Raw genomic sequence first — 18823 nt, 5'->3', positions numbered from 1 at the left:
GTTTTAGTACTTAAAATGTAATAGCAGTTGATATGTGTACATTTTCTCTATGCAGTTTGGGGACATCCATGGTAGAAAAGTGTTAATGGATGTTTATAAATGTGATTTCTATAGCAATGGCTTGATAATAGTGTTAGTTCTGTGTCCACTGGTGGACTGAGTTTTAATGTTCATTTTTGTGTGTTGTCTTATATCACAATAGATTTGCTATTTGTTCTTCTCGGGTTTTAAGTCTGAGCTGTAATATAAAACATAATTAGATCTTAAAAACAGATATTAGGAAATAGTGCAGAGTCTTCTTGACCTTAAGTGGTCGTTAAGAGTTATTGACCGCAAAGCTGATGCTCTTACCCTCCTGTTCAGTGCTCTTAGTACTCACCTGCGTTGTGAAGTATTTTGAAAAAAAGGAGACTTTCCTGCAGTGACATCAGCTCTAAAAATTGCAACTAGAGATGGTTGAGCAAATAATACTGCCTACTAAAACCAGTGCATTTCCCTCAGGAAGTACTGTATTAATTTCAGTCTTCTATCCATAAGCCAAGCTGCTAGTTGTTGTGTATAGAAGCTGCAGTAAAAGCTCGGTATTAGAAGTAATGAGTTAGAGCTTTTGATCTCTGTTAACTTAAACTTCCCTCCTTCCTGTCTCTTCCATTCTTTCTTCCTAACATTTTACAGGGTGGCTACTGCTAAAATTTGCAGGTTTCAGGTATTTATGACTATTTAGAGCCAAGTTGCCAGCTTTAGCAGAGGAAATTTGGGTTAGATCTTCCTTGCAAGGTTGGTTTGTCTAATGCAAAATACTGCTTTTTTTTTCTGTGCAGAGTTTGTTTATTTATTTTTTTCTTGTGTGTGTGATCTTCCATGATCCATGTCCCTTTTTTGTGTGTGTGTGTGTGATCTTCCATGATCCATGTCCCTTTTTGTGCTCTCCTTTTGTGAATAGGAGAAAGCAGTGAAGGGAAAGGTGCTTTGAGAGTAGGGAAAAAGAGTGGCAGAGATGATCTGTAATAAGTTGTAGTGTAGTGTCACATTACTATTGCTGATTTAATTCAGGCCCTAATACGTATATGTAAGAGGAGAGTTTTTTTTTTTTTTAAGTATGTATGTGGGAGAAGAGGGTGGATAATACTCCTTCATGACTTCCTGTTTGCATTAAATTAGCATTTCTGTAGGGAAGTGTGGAAAATGGAGTTGTCCATAGCCTATTGCAAATTCTTGTTGAATCCTGTTGGGCCTATATGCAGGAACGGGTATTTTCATATCAAACTGCCTTACAGTAGCTCTTAACACAAGCTGATAAAATCCTCATTATAAAAGCAGTCAGAACCTAAAGGTAGAAGCAGGGATAAAGCAAGAAATTAAAATAAACTTGGAGTGTGCAGCCGTATGGATGTGGTGGGTGCACTTTCACAGGACGATAACTGTACATGTAAAGCATGAAGGAAGAGGAGGAAATCATGAAAGCTAAAATATCGACAGTAAGAATAACTGAGTAGAGAAGGGAGGAATCCAGCTAACAATCTGTCGTTCCTTGCCAGCAGCCTTTGAAAATTACATTATTTGCTTTATCCTCTGCAGTTTTCAATTCATAGCTTAAGGTAAAGGGAAACACCTTGCTTCTTCCATAACCATGTTAGTGTTTGGCTGTGCATTAACTTTTATTCCTTTATTCCTTCACTGCATGCACTTAGGGTGGCAGAAAATCAATGTGTGGTTAGAGGAAGGACAGCTGTATCTCTATATTCAAATAAAAACACGTTGCTAGTGTGGCTCTGTTAGTAACCTACTTTGGAACTAAGAGTTTTCCAAAATCTGGAGGATTATGATAAATATAGCCAGACAGCAGAGCTCCAGTGTGGGCTGGAACAGGGGCTCAGTGCTGAAGCTGGGGGGTAATGTGACCTGCAGTGGAGTGAACGAAGCCTGCTGGGACTCAGCCTTTGAAAATGGATCTTCCCTTTTCCCCTGTGCTTCCTCTTCCTCGCATTTATTTTCAGCCGTGGTAACACTGGCAGTGGTTTCTTCTTTCGTAGCAACTGTGTGAAGTTATCATGGTGGGGTGTGGTTTTTTTTTTCCACTTTGGCTAAAGAGATTAAAAAAAAAAATAGAGGAAGATGCAGATAGTGTTTTGGTTCAAGTCTTTTGTATCATCTGTGAGACATTTGCCCGGGGGGTGGGGTAGGGGAGCTAAATATGTGCATATATCAACTGTTTTTGTTTGACAGATTTTTCTTCCCAGAACTGAGAGTAAGTTCCAGTATTTTTCCAGGCTTTCTAGATTTTTACAATAGATTTCGAAAAACAGGTAGCACAAGCTTATGTGATAGCTCTCCTAGGACAAAAATTATGCCCTGTGTATTCAGCAGGTAGAGCCCAGGGTTGGAATCTACTGACTGATGGGTCATGCTGACCCTGCATGTCAAGTAGGTTTGATTTCAGATGAATCAGGAGGAAGAAATGTAATTACAGGGATGTCATATTTTACCTTCTGTTAACTGTCCTTCCCAGAATTTCCTGTCTGTCTGTCCTTACCTTTTCCTGACTTTTTTTCCTTCTTGAATGCGGTAGAAACACGGCACCAAGGGTAAGGTTTTTATGGGCTGGCTTCCAAGCGCTTCCACAAAATGCACAGTTAGGCTCACTGAAGCTTACCGTAGCGTCAGTCCGAGGAGTCTGGGCTGAGCTTTGGTGCCTTCCCTGTGACAGGCCATCTGTCAAGTACTGGCTTGGACTGACTTCAACCAACCGAGTCAGTTCTTGGCTCTTTTGGGGTTCTCTTGGCCCTTTTATTAATTTGGGACTTTATTTAACTCATGAAAACCTTTTATTTCTCAGCCTATTTCAGAGTAAGCAAACTGAGAATGAGGAAGAAGCAGGTGTCTACTGCAGACAAATTCTTAGTGGTCTAAGTTACGGGGGCATCTGAAGCTCCCCTCAGTTTCACAGGGCTTTCAGTGACTGTCTTGAACCCTCCCCCTTTTTTTTCTCTGTTAGTTGAGGTTATGTTTAAATTTTAAATCAGCTCTCATTCTTTCTGTTATAAAGTGTTCGCTCATTTGTTGTTTCCTTTGACTTCATCACCTTCTGTGAGTTTTGCCCCACTCCACTATTAGGTAATCCTCAGCCTCTGGATGAATTTGTACCTTCCCCTTCTGTTTGGAAATCCTTCCTTATCTCCAAGTCTTCACTGCCTTGCGGTGACTAACCTCTAGAAACACCTTTCCAGCCCCAGCAGTTCAATCCCTAGGAGCTCTCTCTTGATCCTCGTACCAACCCTGGCAGCTCATAGCTTTGCCTCTGCACCCCATGAAGTGGCCTTTCCCCATGACGCAGAACCTCCTCTGTGTGCTATTAGCAAAAAGCTGCCAGACCTTTAGGGCCTGCACAACAACTTCTTGCACAGGGAAGCAGCACTCCTGAGCTGTTTTGCTAGGCTTTAGCTCACCCAGCCCTTCCTGCCTTATTGGTGCAATCTGCAGCTTGGGCTTCCTGCTCAACCACAAACATAGCCAGATTGCTCTTAGCTTGTTTGACTTGCTAGAGGTATCTCTTTGCCTTCTAGTATGGGTGCCACATTAGTCATTCACCTCTGCAGCTGGGCTGGAGTGGCTTACAGCTCCTTCCCACCAGTGCAGTGACATTTACAGCTGATAATTATAATGTCAGTGCAAAAGATGTGGTCTGGTTTTGCCTTCCACCCTATAGCTTGTCAGTAGGGGTGCAAAGGTAAGTGTTGATCTTGTGAAGAAAATCCAACTCTTATTAAGCTGATTATGAAGAATGTTTATTACTCATCTCTACACTTAAAATGGGAAACTTAGCTGGCCTTCTAGAGCCATAGGCTTAAATCAAAGTAGGTGTACGCAGTGCTGACTACAACTGACTGGAATTTGGGAGGTGAACTGGTTGTGGGACTATGTGGAGGGAAGAACTGGTTAAGGAAGCCAAGTGTTGCTCTGGGGACTGTGCTGTGTCCCTGCCTCTGCTAGAGGGTTTGCTGGTGAAGTTAGTCTAGTGATTTAAAGCTGACTTCTCATGGATGTGTCTACTAGTGAGATGTCCCTCATTTTTGGGGTGTTGGCATGAAATTGGGGCGGTGACTAAGGAGAGCACCTGCTTATTCTAGCATATTGATCCTCATTCTTGCTCCAACTGCCTCTTCTGCTTCTCTCAGACTTCTACTCTTCTGCAAAGATGATTTTGCTGTTTTTGTAGCAAATGCTGAACCACAGCAGTTTGCATTACGGAGTATTAAGGGTAAATTGGCACTGATTCGGTTTGCTTCTAAAATGTATCATTTCAGTTGCGTTGGTTCACAGGCAGAAAAATCCATGAGGAACTGGAAGAGTAAGTGAACAAGTTCCCTCTAGGTATCCTAGGATGGACAACAGGCTGGGTGCATGTACTTGTAGTATCGCACGGAAAGTCCATGGGCAGCAAGATGGAAGTGCTTTCAAAAGTCATTCCTGAGTATGCTTACGCTTGCTCATAATACCTATTAAAAAATATAGGGGGGTAGGAGTTCTACTACTGTGTTATATGCAGTTTGCAGCCAACCTTAATGCGTAGTTTGAGTGATCCCTTTGGTCATCTTTACAGATCTAAGAATCAAATCAGAGCCCACCAAGTGTTTTAAAGAGATGTGAAGGCATGAGTGAAGATAGAGAATTGAAGGTGACATCCGGCTCATAGTTAGCAAGTAAGAAGCTGATAACTGCTAATCGAGTTCAATGAACAGGCATGGTATTTTTTTTTAATGGTGTGATTATATGCTGTAAAAAACTATAGCCTCATAGATGACAGCTGTGATTACGCTGTCCAGAAATTGGCACGGAGGAGAGTTTGTAATGTGTCCATTAACTTGCTTTCTCTGCATGGAAAACATACAGAGCTCCGAGGAGGGACTGTGTTGTACGGGCAGTGCTCTCACGCTTCCCCTGGACGCCCGCCGCGTGAGCAGAGGTGCCCGCTGCGCGCTGTGAACTGCGGCCAGCAGAGCGCACGTCGTCGGTTCGGCTTGACGAGTGCGTAGAGGGAGTTAGGCGCCCGCTAAATTTGGCAGTAGGGTTAAAAGATCAACCAGAGATCAAAAATTAGGTAACCCCCGGTGTGCGGTGGGTTTTATGCAGTATTCAGGAGGGTAATTACAACTGTGAGTACTGTGTTTTTTTGTTTTTTTCCAGATGTTGATTTCCAGTTGAAATGAAGGTTGCTTAGAAAAGCCTATGCTTCCTCCAGTTCCTTCACTATGTTCACCTGGGGCATCAGGAGAGCTTTGACTGCATAAATCTCATTGCATGAGCAGGGTCTTAGTGCAGTGTTGGACACAGGAGCATTGGTAATGCCGGTAGTTAAGAGCTGCTAGATACATTTTGCCTTGCTTAGGGTGGTATTTTGCTCTATGCTTATCCTGTATTAGGATTGCACATGGTTTCTGTGGTGAGAAAGTTGTTGCACATGTGTTCATCCCCTTGAAATACCTTTTTCCCATTATATATCAATATATATGTTTATTTTTTTATATATATATATATTTACACACACACACACACATATATCTATCTCCATGATTTTAAATACAATAAAAGTAATTGTTCACCACAGGATTGACCTCTCTGTGTTCTCAAAGCAATAGAGCTAGCAATAAATATTTAATGCACGGATTGTGAAATAATCATTTCATCTGACAGATTAGCATAATTTACAGAGTAAAATACAGAAAAGCGCTTTTGCTAGGCTTTCTGTTCAATGTTTAACACTGCACATTTGATTTTACAGTACCACAGATTGCCACATTCAGCTGCTGAGCTAGGGAAAATGCATTTTGAAGGAAATGCTTCCCATATGTAGTATTGGCCTTGTGTGGGAAACAACAGACAGTATGCAAATGCATTTTAACCTTTTTCCTGCAAAGAAAATGGAGCAGAAGAGGAGAAGCTGGAGTGCAAAGTCTGAGAACAGATGTTTATGGAAGGGAAAAAAACCAGCGACTCCTTCTTTAAGTGGCATTTTGCAAGACCCTTCTGGAGGCAGCAAGGATGGGCCTTGCCTCTGTCTTCAGCAAGCTGAAGGAGACATGTCCAGGCTAAGTCGGTGGTTTGGACTCCTTCAGGTGCTTCTGGTGGCAGAGATGTCTCCAGTCTTCTCACCTGCCAGAGAGCAGGAAGATTTGCCCCATGGAGGAGCCTCCCTCCACTGACTGAGGAGCTCAATGTCTACAGTTGAGAGGATTAACATTAGAGCAGATGGTTCCCATGATAGGAGTCCTCAGAAGGACATGTTTGGATTAAGTGCTCATGCCTCTCTGATGTTATAGTGGACTGACCCTTACCATCGTCACTGCAAAGGTACCACTTGCATCCGGTGATAAGCAGTGGTTCACGAGATATCAGTTGTGGAACTTGATCTTTGCATCAGTTACTGCATGAGCTGCTTGGACTTTCTTTTCTGAACTTAACAGACCTTACAGCTGAGTGAAATAATGGTCTTTTGTTTGGATGCAGAGAGGGATAGGGGAGAAAACTCCTTAGTTTCTTTAGTTCGCAGGATTTTCTACAAGCTCTGGTCAGGGTGCTTCGTATCTGTAGATATTTAAAGCAAAGTATACTTTGTTTAGCACAAAATCAAGGAATCAGAAATTATTCTTCAGACTGTTAAGTCTTCATATCTGTGTTCCCAAGGGCCAGCCGTAAGGGAAGGAAGATCTTCAGAGTCTTTCTCTCTCCCCTCGGTTTCTCCTGAGCAGGTTTTGTAACTGTGTGTAGCCCTTTGTACTGTTAGCTCCCAGAACAACTTAAATCATGCTGACCTTGTCTTCTAACTATTATCTCCCTTCCTTACGTTAGTTAATTAAGTGTAGCTATTGTGTTGCTTCTGTAGATGCAGTAAGTTAGATCCCTACATTCAGATACGAAGTTCAACAGCTCCCGTCATTGTACAATAACAAGATTTAGATTTTTGTGATAGTGACAGTTCAGGTGGAGCATTTCCTGCCAGCCTGGTTTGCAAGAACGTGGCAGTATTTACTGCCCACAATGTAGACCAAACCTCCAGTATATTGTGCAAATCCAGCGTGGAACAACTGCACCTAGTGTCAAGAACAAGTAGGAAATGGATTCAAGGAATGCTAATGGGAGTGTAGTGATGTTCATAGGTTTTTGTAGCCAGCCAAAGATTACAGGACAAGATAATAATGAAAATGGATGGTCACAGAGAAGAGGTAAAAGGAATCAACTGACCGTACGATGAGGTTGGACTAGTTTAGGTAACATTTTAATAGGACATTAAAATGAGGCTAAGAAATGGATGTAGTCTGCCTAGAACAGATTGGCAACCGGTTTGTGTAGCTGTACTAATGCGTCTGAGTGCTACGGCTGGCTCTGGAGTCGTGCCCGTGCTGCAGGTGCACGAGGCCCTTGCTTCTTCAGTACATAGCCCCTGGGCTTTCGGTGAGGTCTCCCCTGCTAGGCTGGATGCATCTTCCTGTTCTTTCCTGTTTCAGAATGTATAGGAATTTCAATAGTAAGACTTTTCTGATGTAGTTCTTACTTTATATTACATATATAGTTCTGTTGTTCTGTATTTGCATGCTATTTTTAGATTTCCCTAAATATTTTTTTTTTCAGTAAAATATTGCAGAGAGCGGAGTTTGGAAGAACTGTGCTCCTCTCTGCAACTGCTTCCTTGAACTTCACTAGTTTCCCACTTGTTTGCAAGGGGGAAGATGAGCAAAGAGCTTGCTTTCATCCTTCAGATTCTTTTCAGCCCCTTGGCCAGGATATCTGAGCATCTCCAGAGTATTTCATTTCACCTTCAAAACACCCTCTGAGACAAGACGTTGTACTAGGCCTATTTTAAAGCCCCTGGGAAAGCTAGTTTTAAAGACATAGTCTTAGGCTGGGGTAAACTGAAAGCTGAACTGGGGCATCCTAAAGGTCAGGCTGGTATGGGAATCACGGAGCCTGCCTCTTCCCTTACCCAAAACTCCCTCTAACCATCGTTTTACATTTTCACTCTAGGTTTTTAGCTTTTCTGAGGGTAGGAGCAAAAGAAAGTAATAGACATGTGTAAGATTAGCTGGAAATGCTGTTTTATTTTTTTTTTCTCAGTTCTTTATCTGCAAGTGTAATAAAGAAGTATTTACATTAAATACAGAGCTAAAAAAAAACCACGCAGATCTCATTCCTGTCATATCAGCCCTAAGCTGGTATGCTAAAAATCCTTCTTAACCAACGCAAGTGGCATAGACTTTTTCACTGCCCAACCACTGCTTCCAGAAAGGAAGAAAATCTCAGATTCCTTGTTCAGGGAAATCTCCCGCTGAAACAAGCAGGAGTGGGACTAGCAGCTGAGCAAGGGCAGCAAGAGGGAAGCAGTTAACTTTAGCCTCCTGGACTGTAATAAAGGTAAAACCTTTTAATCGGCATTTACCTCCTCAGTGCAGCATATTGTGTTACGTTGGATAAAACAGTAAAACCTCTAGGAGATGCATGGCACCATGAAAAGAGAGTGGGTTAAGGGAGGACTTCTATTTCTAAATCATTCTTGTGGCAGATTCAAATTTTTTGTTGCATTTTAGAAAGAATCATGGCACGTCCTTGAGCAAAGGTCCGGCCACTGCCCATATTTCTCTTTAGTGCTGATACAAAGCGGCGTCAGCCTGTTCTTTTGCCTGCACTGTGGGCCACTGTCATTGGGACTAAAGGTGGCATTTGGTCTTGGGAACCGATCTGAGAAACCCGAGTAAATTTTGGAAGGAGCTGTGTTTTAGCGTGCTGTTCGCAGAGGAGGCGGCTCTAGCTCGCGGTGGCTCTGCTCCGTCTGAACTCTCATCTTTTCGAACACGGCAGGATAGAGCGCGTGAGAAATATTAGCTATACGGATAATGTAGGTGATGGGCTTGGACGGTAGCAGCTCTCTGAAGACAATCCAGAAGCAAAAAGGTGGAGCTGCTTACATACGTTGGTTTGGCATGATGGGCTTCCCTTTGGGCTTCTCGTTTGCAGGTCTGAAAGAGAAATATTTCTGATTTAGTCTCACGTGAAGCGAACGGGAAGGCGATTATTGTGTCGCTGCTCATCAGCTCCTTTTGCCTTGGTTGGCAGCCCTGGGACCTGGAGCAGAAGGCTGTGAAGTGCTGCCAAATCCTTTTCAGACTAGCGAGCTGTGTGCCAGCCTGTAGCAACGGCTTTCTTAAGATACACTGCTAACCAAGTGTTAAAATAATTACAAAAAAGTGGAGGCTTTTTTGCTTGCTCCCGATCTCTGCAGGTTCCTGGCACGTCGCCAAGCTTTCCCCCGTGATCGGGAGCGCTCGGAGCGCCGGCCCGGCTAGCACGTTAGGTGCTGCGCTGCGTCCCGAAATCCGGGGAGGGCAGCTGCAAGGAGCTCCGGGGCGTTTGCAGCCGGGTGAGCTGTTCTCCTAGAGCTTTCTTCTTGCTGCAGGCTAGTTTCCTGCGGGTTAGTTTAAAAGGAGGCTTCGCAAACTCCAGCCGTGCTCTCAAAGTGATAGAGTGGGAACTGCTCGCGGCAGCAGGGATTTCCTCTCTAAAAAGAAAAAGCTTAAAAATGCTGCAATTGCTTCAAACAGAACTTTGTTGTGTTAGCACTGCCGTAGGAGAGCTGCCTCTTGATAAAGTGATTTCTAAAGCGCTTGGAATCCAACCACTCCGTCAGTAAAAAAATTGGAGAGCTCTGCAGCCTGTTCCCCCCCTACACCGAGGGAGCAAACGTCCTTGCACAGCGCTGGCGCCAGGGATATAGATAAGCGAAGAATGTAGGTCTCGTCCTAAAGACGCTGCTACAAGAGCAGACCTTTGTTACAAGGAGATGTTTCCTGTTAGTAATTTTTTTTTCTGAGTGGTTGTATTAGTTTAGGTAACTAAAGTGTTACTCATTTTGTAACTATGAAACCTGTGCACCTGGAACAAGGAATTTAGGGGGTGAAAATACTCATCCGAACTTCCTTCGCAACCCGGCTTTTCTAAACGCCAGCGCGGTGCCGGCGTGTGTGTAGCGGGGCTCTCCGCGCCGGAGTGCCGCTTTGAACGCGAGCCCGAGGACGCGCTCGCTGCGCAAGGCTGCAAATGCACAGAGCAGGCAACGGCCTGAAAGAAGTGGAGCAACAGGCTGCAGGGAAGTCAAGTTTGCAGACGTAAAACGTGGACCAGAGGGTTTTCTTCAAAAATGGAAAAATTTCCACCCTGCGATTGCTCTTATTCCCGTGGTATTTTCCTAGTGGCTCAGGAGGAGTGGGCTGGGGAGAAGAAAGAGGGCTGGAAAGAGGAGGAGCAGAAAAAAGGATTCCTGTTTGCCCTAGAAAATTGGTTAACTTTAGAGCTGCACATGTCTAACTTACTGTTTCTTGGGAAAGTCTAGGGGCCACATCAGCCTTTCTGACCCTGTAAGCAAGAAGCCCTGTTAGTTAGGGCACGCTGGGGGGATACAAGTGTAAATCCATGGTGATGTTGGTCCAAAACCATGGTGATGGTTCAAAACTGTGCAGAAGGAGATTTCGGTGGTGATAGTATAACTTGTATCTAGTCCGGGGATGTAACCTGGTGGACAAGTGAAGAATTCAAGGGAACGGTTTGGGGAAGGAGAGAAATGAAATACCGTCACCCCCTTGGTCTGTGCTAGAGCAGTGCTGTCGACTGGATGAAATTCTGCATTAGCCCAGCCAAAGCACTCGATAAAGCAGAGCATGAAATTCAGGCTGACATAAGAGATTGCAAAAAACTCTAAAAATGCCCCTTTTTGAAGCCCCTCGCAGCTACGTTCCCTTGCAGCTACTCTAGCGATGGAGGGAGGTGGGTACGTGAGCTCGGAGCGTGCACGTTATCTGCTGTTGGACGGGGCTAGGTGCCGCAGAGCAGCGTTGGAGAGAGGGGGCAGGATCCTCTGTTCCTGGTCAGGAGATAAGGGTGCTTGGAAAATCACGAGACCCGGATGATTGGAAATGCACAAATACAACGTTAGTTTTGAGCACTGGGCGATGTGGAGAGCTTTCGGACTGCTGTGAGCGTCTCCTCTCTTTCTGTTTAGCGTATACTGTAATGGCAGTACTGTGATCTGAATTATTAAATATTAACAAAAACAAAACAAGGGAGAAAAGAACCGTCTACCCCTCCCAGCCCCAATTAATTAATTGCACAATTCCCTCCCTTCCACTTTATATCAGATAAAGGGGTCTTAACCTTTTTTCTTGGCACCTGCTTGCTTTATCACTTCTGTGCAAGATGTGCTCGAGTTCAAGAGAAAAATCAGCAACAGCTGTCGTTCGCTTACCTTTTGCATCTGCATCTTCGTCTCCTGGCTTCTAAAATTGAAAAGAAAACGTTTTAGTTCAAAGCAGCTTAGCGAAGAAAACGCCGCTGCTGCTCGCCTTCGGGCAGCGTAGGACTGTAACGGGTTCAAGAGCGTTTTCACGCGGCGAGCGGTAGCGAGGTCAGCCTGGGCACGGCGACGGCGCGTTACTCTGCGCTGGCTCCAGCGAGCTTGGGACGCTGCTGAAAATTCACTGGCAGCAGCTATGTCTCCAGCAGGCGAGTGGCACCGACCGCACCCGGGCTGCAAACCCGGGTGGCCGAGATCCCGTCTTCCCGCAACGTGGAACTGGGCTGACTGATACCAGCTGAAGGTCCGTCCCGCTGAGTAACGTTCTTCCCTGTTGTAACGTCCGTGCCGTTACTTCAGGGTGCGTTGGTGCTACTGTGAAGGTAGAGCCGTTCATTTTAGCCCAAAAGAAATAGCGTCGGGGGGCGGCGGGGCTCGCTGCGCTGCCCCTCGCCTTGGGAAGGAGGCTCCTGGCGCTGGCTCTTCCCAGTTACGGCCGCCTGCGCGCGGCTGCTACCCCTCAACTCTGGCCGTGGCTCGTCAGCCGCCTTTTCGTGTATTCCTGCCTACGACGGAGGACTTTATTAGGGCTTTTCAGGGCTGCTGGGTCGCTTCAGGGCAGCTTTAGGCTAAAGGGTCGGCGAGGTTCTAGTTATATTAATTCAGCGGTGAAACATTTCAGCGTTCTTCACAAATGGGCTGAAGCGATTAAATGAAATGAAAATGGTTTAATGAGATCAGCATAGCTTACGCGTGTAGCTGGGCGCCTCTCCCAGAAGAAAACACATTTCAGGGAGCATTTAAATTGATTTAAATATATTTGCACTCACTGCTTGTTCAGGTAATCAGAGGTGTTTCAGATACAAAGTTTTACCAACAGACTTTTGCATTCCTGGGGATTTTGCCTTACTGCTTTAACTCTGCCAGTCTCTGAACCTATGTGATTAAGCTGCCAGCTCAAGCCGCCAGCAGGAGTCTTGGCATCTGAATTTGCAACTCCTGTGCTGAGGTGTATTTATTCTGCTTAATCAAAGTGTTTTGGTTTCTGGTTTCTTTCTCCTTGATGCACTGATGAGGGTGAGCCTGTATCGTTTGGTGAAGTAAATTTTCTCTAATGTGTTGCCTTTTAGTATCAAAGTTGATTTTTTTTCCCCCTCAGGCTAAATCTAGAGATGGGGTGAATATGGGAACCGATTTTAAGAATGGTCTACCTAAGGGGAACGGCTGCAGAGTACGCGTTCCCCTGAAGGACAGGACTGTGCTCCTCGGTGGGAGGCTAGAGGACTACTTGTGGGGTGGGGGTTAAGCGCGGGTCTCTTACTTTGACACAGCATGATGGTGATCACCAGGGCGATGAGGAGGAGAAGACAGCTGGAAGCCAAGGGAACCCAGATGAAAATGTCACAGGAGAAATTCAGCCATGTTTTGTTGCTTCTCCCTGCAGGAGTAAAGGAGAGAGGAGAGGAGAGGTGCTAGGCGCTCGCGACGGGTGCTGCGGCCAGCGCTGGTGGAGCCGGGCAGAAGCCCTCAGCCGAGGGTCCCATCCTGCCCTCAGCAAGGCTGGCTTCAGCTGTAGGTGAGACGGAGGGCTTCCCCGTCCCACAGACGGCGGGGTGGTCACCGGCGGGTCCCCGAGCCCAGCCCGCGTGTCCTTCGCGGCCCCTGGAGCCTCTCCCCTGCCCCTGAGCCAACCCTGACAGAGCTTAAAGGATCGTCCCTCTCCCCCCGTTCCCCAAACGCCTTTAGTCAGTACAAGCTTTCGCGTGGCTCTTCAGCCCCCGAAATGCCGCTGCCGGCCTGGAGAAAGGTAGGACGGCGGCACGTGGCCAAGCGGCACATACGGAGGATGCCCCGCGCGTGGGCCGAGAGGGGCCCAGGGCGCCCGGCTCCTTCCCTCTCCCTCCCGGCAGCTCCCTCACCTGCGGTGGGTGCCTTTGGGCAGGTCGCTGTCGCGGCGGTGCTGCTCTCGGTGGTGGGTGCAGCTGTGGTTGTGACTGTGCGGGAAAACAGAGGAATAGGGCAGGTAGTGAAACGCAGAAAAGCCGCGCTCGCTCTCCCTCCTCCTGGCTCTGCCGCCCCGGCCAGCACAGGACTCGGCTCCTGGGTGACTCTGCAGAGCCCGTTTTGGACTGCAGCTCCCCCCTGCAGCGCTCCCCCGAGCGGGATCTCCCAGGATCACAGCCCAGCAGAGCTGCAGACTCCTTCTCTCTTATTTTCTGCCACAACCCCTAGACCATCTGAGCCCCTTCTTCGCAGTAGCTATCAGTAAAGCCCCGGGGAATTTTTATTTCCCAAGTGCAACCTCTACTTTGCTTTTTTTTTTGAGGTGCTGAAAGTACTTTGGGTTCAGAGGACTTCCAGGGCCTCTGCAAAATGGGGAAGAAGGAGGTGGTTGTAGACTTGGTTTTAGTCCCATCCCTTCTGAGCTGTGAATAGGATGGGAAGGTGACCCTGGGTCTGTCCAATCTTCTCTGCCTCTGGGCAGGGACAGTACCCCAGCTGGCTGTATAGACCTTGCACCCTATTTGGGGATTCCCAAACCCTGATAATATGGGTAGTCAGTGGAGGTGAAGAGAAAAGGAGGTGCAGCACGCATAGGAGGGCTGTGGGGATGTTCACCAGGAGAGCTGGTGCGCAGAGAGCCTCTGGCAGAAGGACCACGTACTGATTACAAGGTGTGTTGGGCAAACAGGCAGAGGACCTGGGGTTTGTGGGAGATGGTTCTGGTTAGAAAAGGCACAGGCAAGGGGTGCTGAGGCTTTTGGCAGAGCAAGCAGAAGTTGACAAAGATATTACTGACCTGGGAGGAAGGCAGGTTGGCCAGTGCTGAAATACAGCATTTGGTTGCTGTTGATGAGGCAGAAATAATTCCCCTGGTCTTGCTGAGAGAAAGACTTCACAACCAGTTGGGAAGATGTGCTGCCTTTCCTTGCCTCAAAGCGTGCAGATGTTCGTTCGTTCCTCTGAAAGGTCGTTTGTGACAGGGAGCTAATGAACACAATGAAGTGAAGGGTGCCGTCCTTGTCCTGGCGGATCCAGGACACCCCGCTGTCCCTGATGGAAAACAGGCACTCCAGCTCCAGCCGCTGCCGCAGCTGGGGATGCGTGATCTTGCTGTCCCGAAACTTGGCTGTCATCCTGTTTGTTTGGCCCTGGATCCTAGAGCAGCCTGCAAGAGAGAAATCTCGTCTCCATTCACAGCTCGCTCGTCCTCAGCGAAAACGATTGGAAAAAGCAATGTCCCTTCCGGACAAACCACAGGGTCTGCTCCTTGGGGCTTGGTCCTTTTTCCTTGCTGGTTAGTGCTATGGAGAAACACAGGTTGTGGAGTAAAATGTAAAGGGAGGACCATGCCATCTGGCTGACTTAAATATTTCCCTGGAGCCCTTGCTAAGATCATGCTTAGAGGGTGCTCAGCAGTTGCCCACTTAGTCTGTAAAGACAGATATTGCCATTCAGAGATGCATTTCAGGTGCCTTTTCCAGGATGGTACCATTTCTCAATTTATTTGAAGTGACTCCCTAATAATATTGACTGATGAAATTCTCATTTCCTCCCTTTTACCCTCCTTTCCAGAAAGAGTCCTCTGGCTGGACTCTTTTTCAGGTAGTGTAACACCAGAGTCACACCGCTCACTGCCCTGCACGGATGGACAGAAGATGTTTTATACCTCCACTTCATGCGTTTACCAAGCAAACCTGAAAATTAGACTTTTTGGTTTGCTTTTTCTTTTCCCTTTGACTTTTTTTGCCTGGTTTCTCAGATTCAGACAAAGGAGAACACCTTAACCTCCCATTTAACTTGCTCCTCCCGAACAAGGTCATATACCTCCTTGGTTCCATACTCACAGAGATCCAGACTGAGCAGAAACAACAGCAAAGGAGAGCTGCCCATTTGCTCCTAGTGATGATGGTCCTCAAGGACGGCGCAGCAGTATGAAGATGATCTTTCCGGGTTGACTTCAGAGGCTCGCTTTTTGGAGAGGATGTGATGTCATCAGGACCCTCTTATGTAAGGGGACAATTTTCAGCATCTGTGGCAGAATGAAGCACAAAAACGATTTCTGAAGAAATTCAGCTCTAATACAATATTTGGGCTCATTTATCATTTTTTCTAAAGGAATGTCAAGGACTTTGTCTCGACCACTTCACTAGAGATTAATACTGACAACACTTGTGCTTGAGATGGGATTGGCCATTGCAGATTGCTGTCTCCCAGCCATTTGGGGGATTTACATCAGGTTCAACTCTGCAGGAAGCACAAAAATATCCCATGTCTGGGATGCAGAGCCCAAGTTGCATTTCTTGGAAGAGATTTTTCTGCCTTCACTTGTGTGCTCCAAAGTGCTCTAGTGTGGACAGCAAAGTGTAGTGTATCTTATTATACAGCAAGAAAGTCCACAGTGGTATTTTACAGCATGTATCCAGACATACATTTTTTTAACTCTCCGAGAGCATGCATTGCTGACATGTAGGTTGGCTCCGCTGGTGCCTTTGCTCAATTGTTCTTTTTGCAATTGTTCTTTGCAATTTCTCTACAGAAGTTGCTTTGTGCAAGGCAGATGGTCTGTGTGGTGTGAAACCCATCAAGAAAGCCCCGTATCCCGATGGTATGCCTTTTTTCTTTAACATTCTGAGGTTTTCTACTGTAACCACAGTGCCTTCCGCCTTGCCAAATAGACCCTGAAAGGCATCGACACATGGGGCCCTTGCTGCTGTCTCCTGGTCACCAGCTGCACATGGGTAGGGGTTTATACTTCCTGCTTCTTTGCACAGCACAAGAGCAACATTTTCACCAGACCGGAGAGGCTTTGGGCTGTTGTTTTCATTTCTTTCTTATTTTGATACTTCCTGGCTTTCCTACTGTTTTTATCTCGCCTTTTTTTTTTTTTTGTTGTTTTTTTTTCCCTGTGCAAGTTGTTTTTCTGTTACCTCTTTGCAAAGAAAGACCCCCTTTCCTGGGCACATCAGAAACCAGGTGCTGCTAACCTTGATGTGATTGCTGTTGTGGCTGCTACTTAGAGATGATGGCTGTGGGCAAATGAGCTATTTTAGGCACAGGGTTTATTTCACAGGGCATCAAAGCCTCTTGAGGGAGCAAGGAAAGCTGCTGTTGGGCATGCTGAGACCTGGCAGCTCATGCTTTCATGAGGCTGTGAGATTTCTGATGATTGCCTGAGTAGAGCAGATATTTGCAAAATGAAAGAACATAATTTTCATCATTACAAGAATTATAGATCTAGAACTCCCATCAGGCAAACATGAACTTCAGACTTGAGGTGAAATTCATCCCTTCACCCTCCTGCCATCTCCAAGTCAGAACATACTATTGGCCTGGGCTCCTTCCATTTTCAGTGGACAGTTTATTCTCCATATCCTAAATAGAATTCACACTTCTCTTAAAATGAGATATACTGCCTTTTGGAGGTGTCCATCCTCGTTTGCTAGTGGAGGAATGTAGGCAAGGAATTTCAGTTACGTGCCTGCCTTTTAGATGGCTAAAGTTGAATTTCATGTTTTCGGAGATGCTGAAGAGAGCCACTTCCTACCTGACACCAAGACTCCTGGGTGAATGCCCCCACTTGCACCTCTATTACAACCCTGTGATGCAAAAGCAAAATTCAGAAGCACTTTAAAAAGCATGGCCCACCAAGGGACCCAAGGAGGAATATCCATGATGCTCTTTGTTCGGTGTGGTTTGAATGAAAACAAACTTACTGGCAAATAGTTAATTTACGGGGGATGTGTTCTTTGCAGCCCGTAGCAGGAGTAGATTCTTGCTCTGCCCAAGAGCACTCTGCCCTGCCTATACTGCAGAGTGAATGTCCTCAGGTATTTGGTAATGGGAGACCTGTATAATTAGGTGCTGGGAGAACCTATATAATTACAATAAAGGAGAAGATGTTCAAAGGACTCCTTTTCCTTTGGATATTTTTCTTTGCTGAAGTGCTTCATGACACAGCACTACAAGAGAGATGCCTTCAGCTGCTGTCTCTCTTGCTGCTTGCCCGCTGCGTTGGGTGGGACAAGGAGAGCCTTGCTGAGTCTCAGGAGATGGCTTTAGGGGGAGCTATTCCTTTATGCTGCATAGCATATCTTAATGAATAGACCCCTTTAGGGCAAGACAAAAGTGTGTTGTCAGTGGAGAGATCACAGATGCAGGCAGGCTGTGATACATCTCTTTTCAACGTGGACACCCTTCATTGGCCAAAAAAAGGAGCTGAGGAAATGTTGCTCCCATGGAGACATCTGATCAGATGAACCCAACCTTTTCCTGCACCTCCCTCTCTTGTCTCCTAAATAATACATCAACTGGGGTTGCAGTCATGTTTTTTTGTCCCTGTATTTATATATTGCTTAGCACAAAGGGGTTTCTATAGCAACAAACACATGAGACTAAAACAGTTGCGATGGCAATTATTTGAGTATGAAAAGCTGTAGGCAAAAACAGAACCTCCAAAAAACCTGTAGTTTCAAATCGGCTCCTATATAAATAATTTAGACTGGCAGCATGGTGATGTGCTCTGATCTCAGCTGTACTGGGGTCAGGGAGCTGTGGCACCGAGGGGTGCAAATCTGGTGAGATTGGCCCCGCCAGGTCTGTGTGTGGGTTTTGAGGTCCCTTGACTTAATGCTGTGAATCTCCCGTTGAATGCAAAGAATGCAAATTCAAGCAAGCACCTTCAACTGAGAAGCTATACGTGTGTTCTGCACTGATTATCTACTCTGAAATGGGTGGTTAAGGTGGTTAATGAGATTAATTAAGGAACCTCTTTGATTTTAGCCTGCTCTGATTTGGCAGTTTGTCCTCTAGATGATACTCTGCAGTAGACTTTTCATCATTAGACTGAGAACCAGAAGTCAAATCACTGAAAGCTGGTGTTAATAACATGTTTTTATTAATAATTTCTGTTGCAGTGCCACAGTTATGATATGCCCAAGGAAGAAAAAGCAGTTTAGACAACCAGTTACTTCTACAGAACATTGTATAAGAGATATGAGGGGATCAGACAGATTGGTTAGAGAGTAGAAGGTAATTTTTTTCTTCCATACCTACCAATAAATTTCATTTTACTTTTAGGTTCAGTCACAGGGCTCTGATTGCTGGTGAACTCTAACCTATGTTGCTTATGTCTGAGGCTGATTTATTACATACTAAGGCCAACCTGAATCAAATTGTAATATTTCAGATCCACTTATACTAAGATTCTTTACTCCTTAGCCCTGCTGGGTTCTTACCTGCCAAACCAGTGATTGCCAAGAGTACTGGTGGGGTGTCAGCCACCCCATGATGTAACAAAATCCTGATCCAGAGGTGGTCACCTCACGTGCAAAGATGGGATGGGCACAGTGAAGGAGAAAAGCAGCATATCAGCATGTCAGATCTTTCCCTCCACTGCAGATAGGATTGTTCCCCCAGAATCCTAGTGAATTTGTAAAACAAAAGTCATTTACCTTACACTGATTTTCTAAGAGAGGCAATATTTGA

General features: G+C 45.8%; 1 protein-coding gene across 1 annotated transcript; it reads right to left on the bottom strand.

Annotated features, from left to right (window-relative positions):
• Positions 1-8499: 8499 nt before the first annotated feature.
• CD8A (CD8 subunit alpha) lies at positions 8500-15229 on the bottom strand. The gene is made up of 6 exons (XM_062574513.1): positions 15184-15229; positions 14136-14504; positions 13268-13329; positions 12657-12807; positions 11288-11318; positions 8500-9008 (listed from the first exon to the last, which is right to left on the bottom strand). Exons 1-6 carry the CDS (start codon positions 15227-15229, stop codon positions 8954-8956), a joined length of 714 nt encoding a protein of 237 aa, XP_062430497.1. The 3' UTR covers positions 8500-8953.
• Positions 15230-18823: the final 3594 nt, after the last annotated feature.

The sequence above is a fragment of the Rhea pennata genome, chromosome 4, assembly GCF_028389875.1.
Source record: "Rhea pennata isolate bPtePen1 chromosome 4, bPtePen1.pri, whole genome shotgun sequence".
In the NCBI taxonomy this organism is placed as follows: Eukaryota; Metazoa; Chordata; class Aves; order Rheiformes; family Rheidae; genus Rhea; species Rhea pennata.
Note: the sequence above shows the minus strand (reverse complement) of the source record. Positions and strands in the feature narration are given on the sequence as shown.

Excerpts from the sequence above, each read along its gene's own strand:
- CD8A (XM_062574513.1), bottom strand. The coding sequence starts at position 15,229 with ATGGGCAGCTCTCCTTTGCTGTTGTTTCTGCTCAGTCTGGATCTCT. Across the intron at positions 12,808-13,267 it reads CGACAGCGACCTGCCCAAAG|CACCTCTCCTCTCCTCTCTC; the intron begins GCACCCACCGCA and ends GCGAGCGCCTAG. Across the intron at positions 11,319-12,656 it reads CACCATCATGCTGTGTCAAA|AAGCCAGGAGACGAAGATGC; the intron begins GTAAGAGACCCG and ends TTTCAATTTTAG.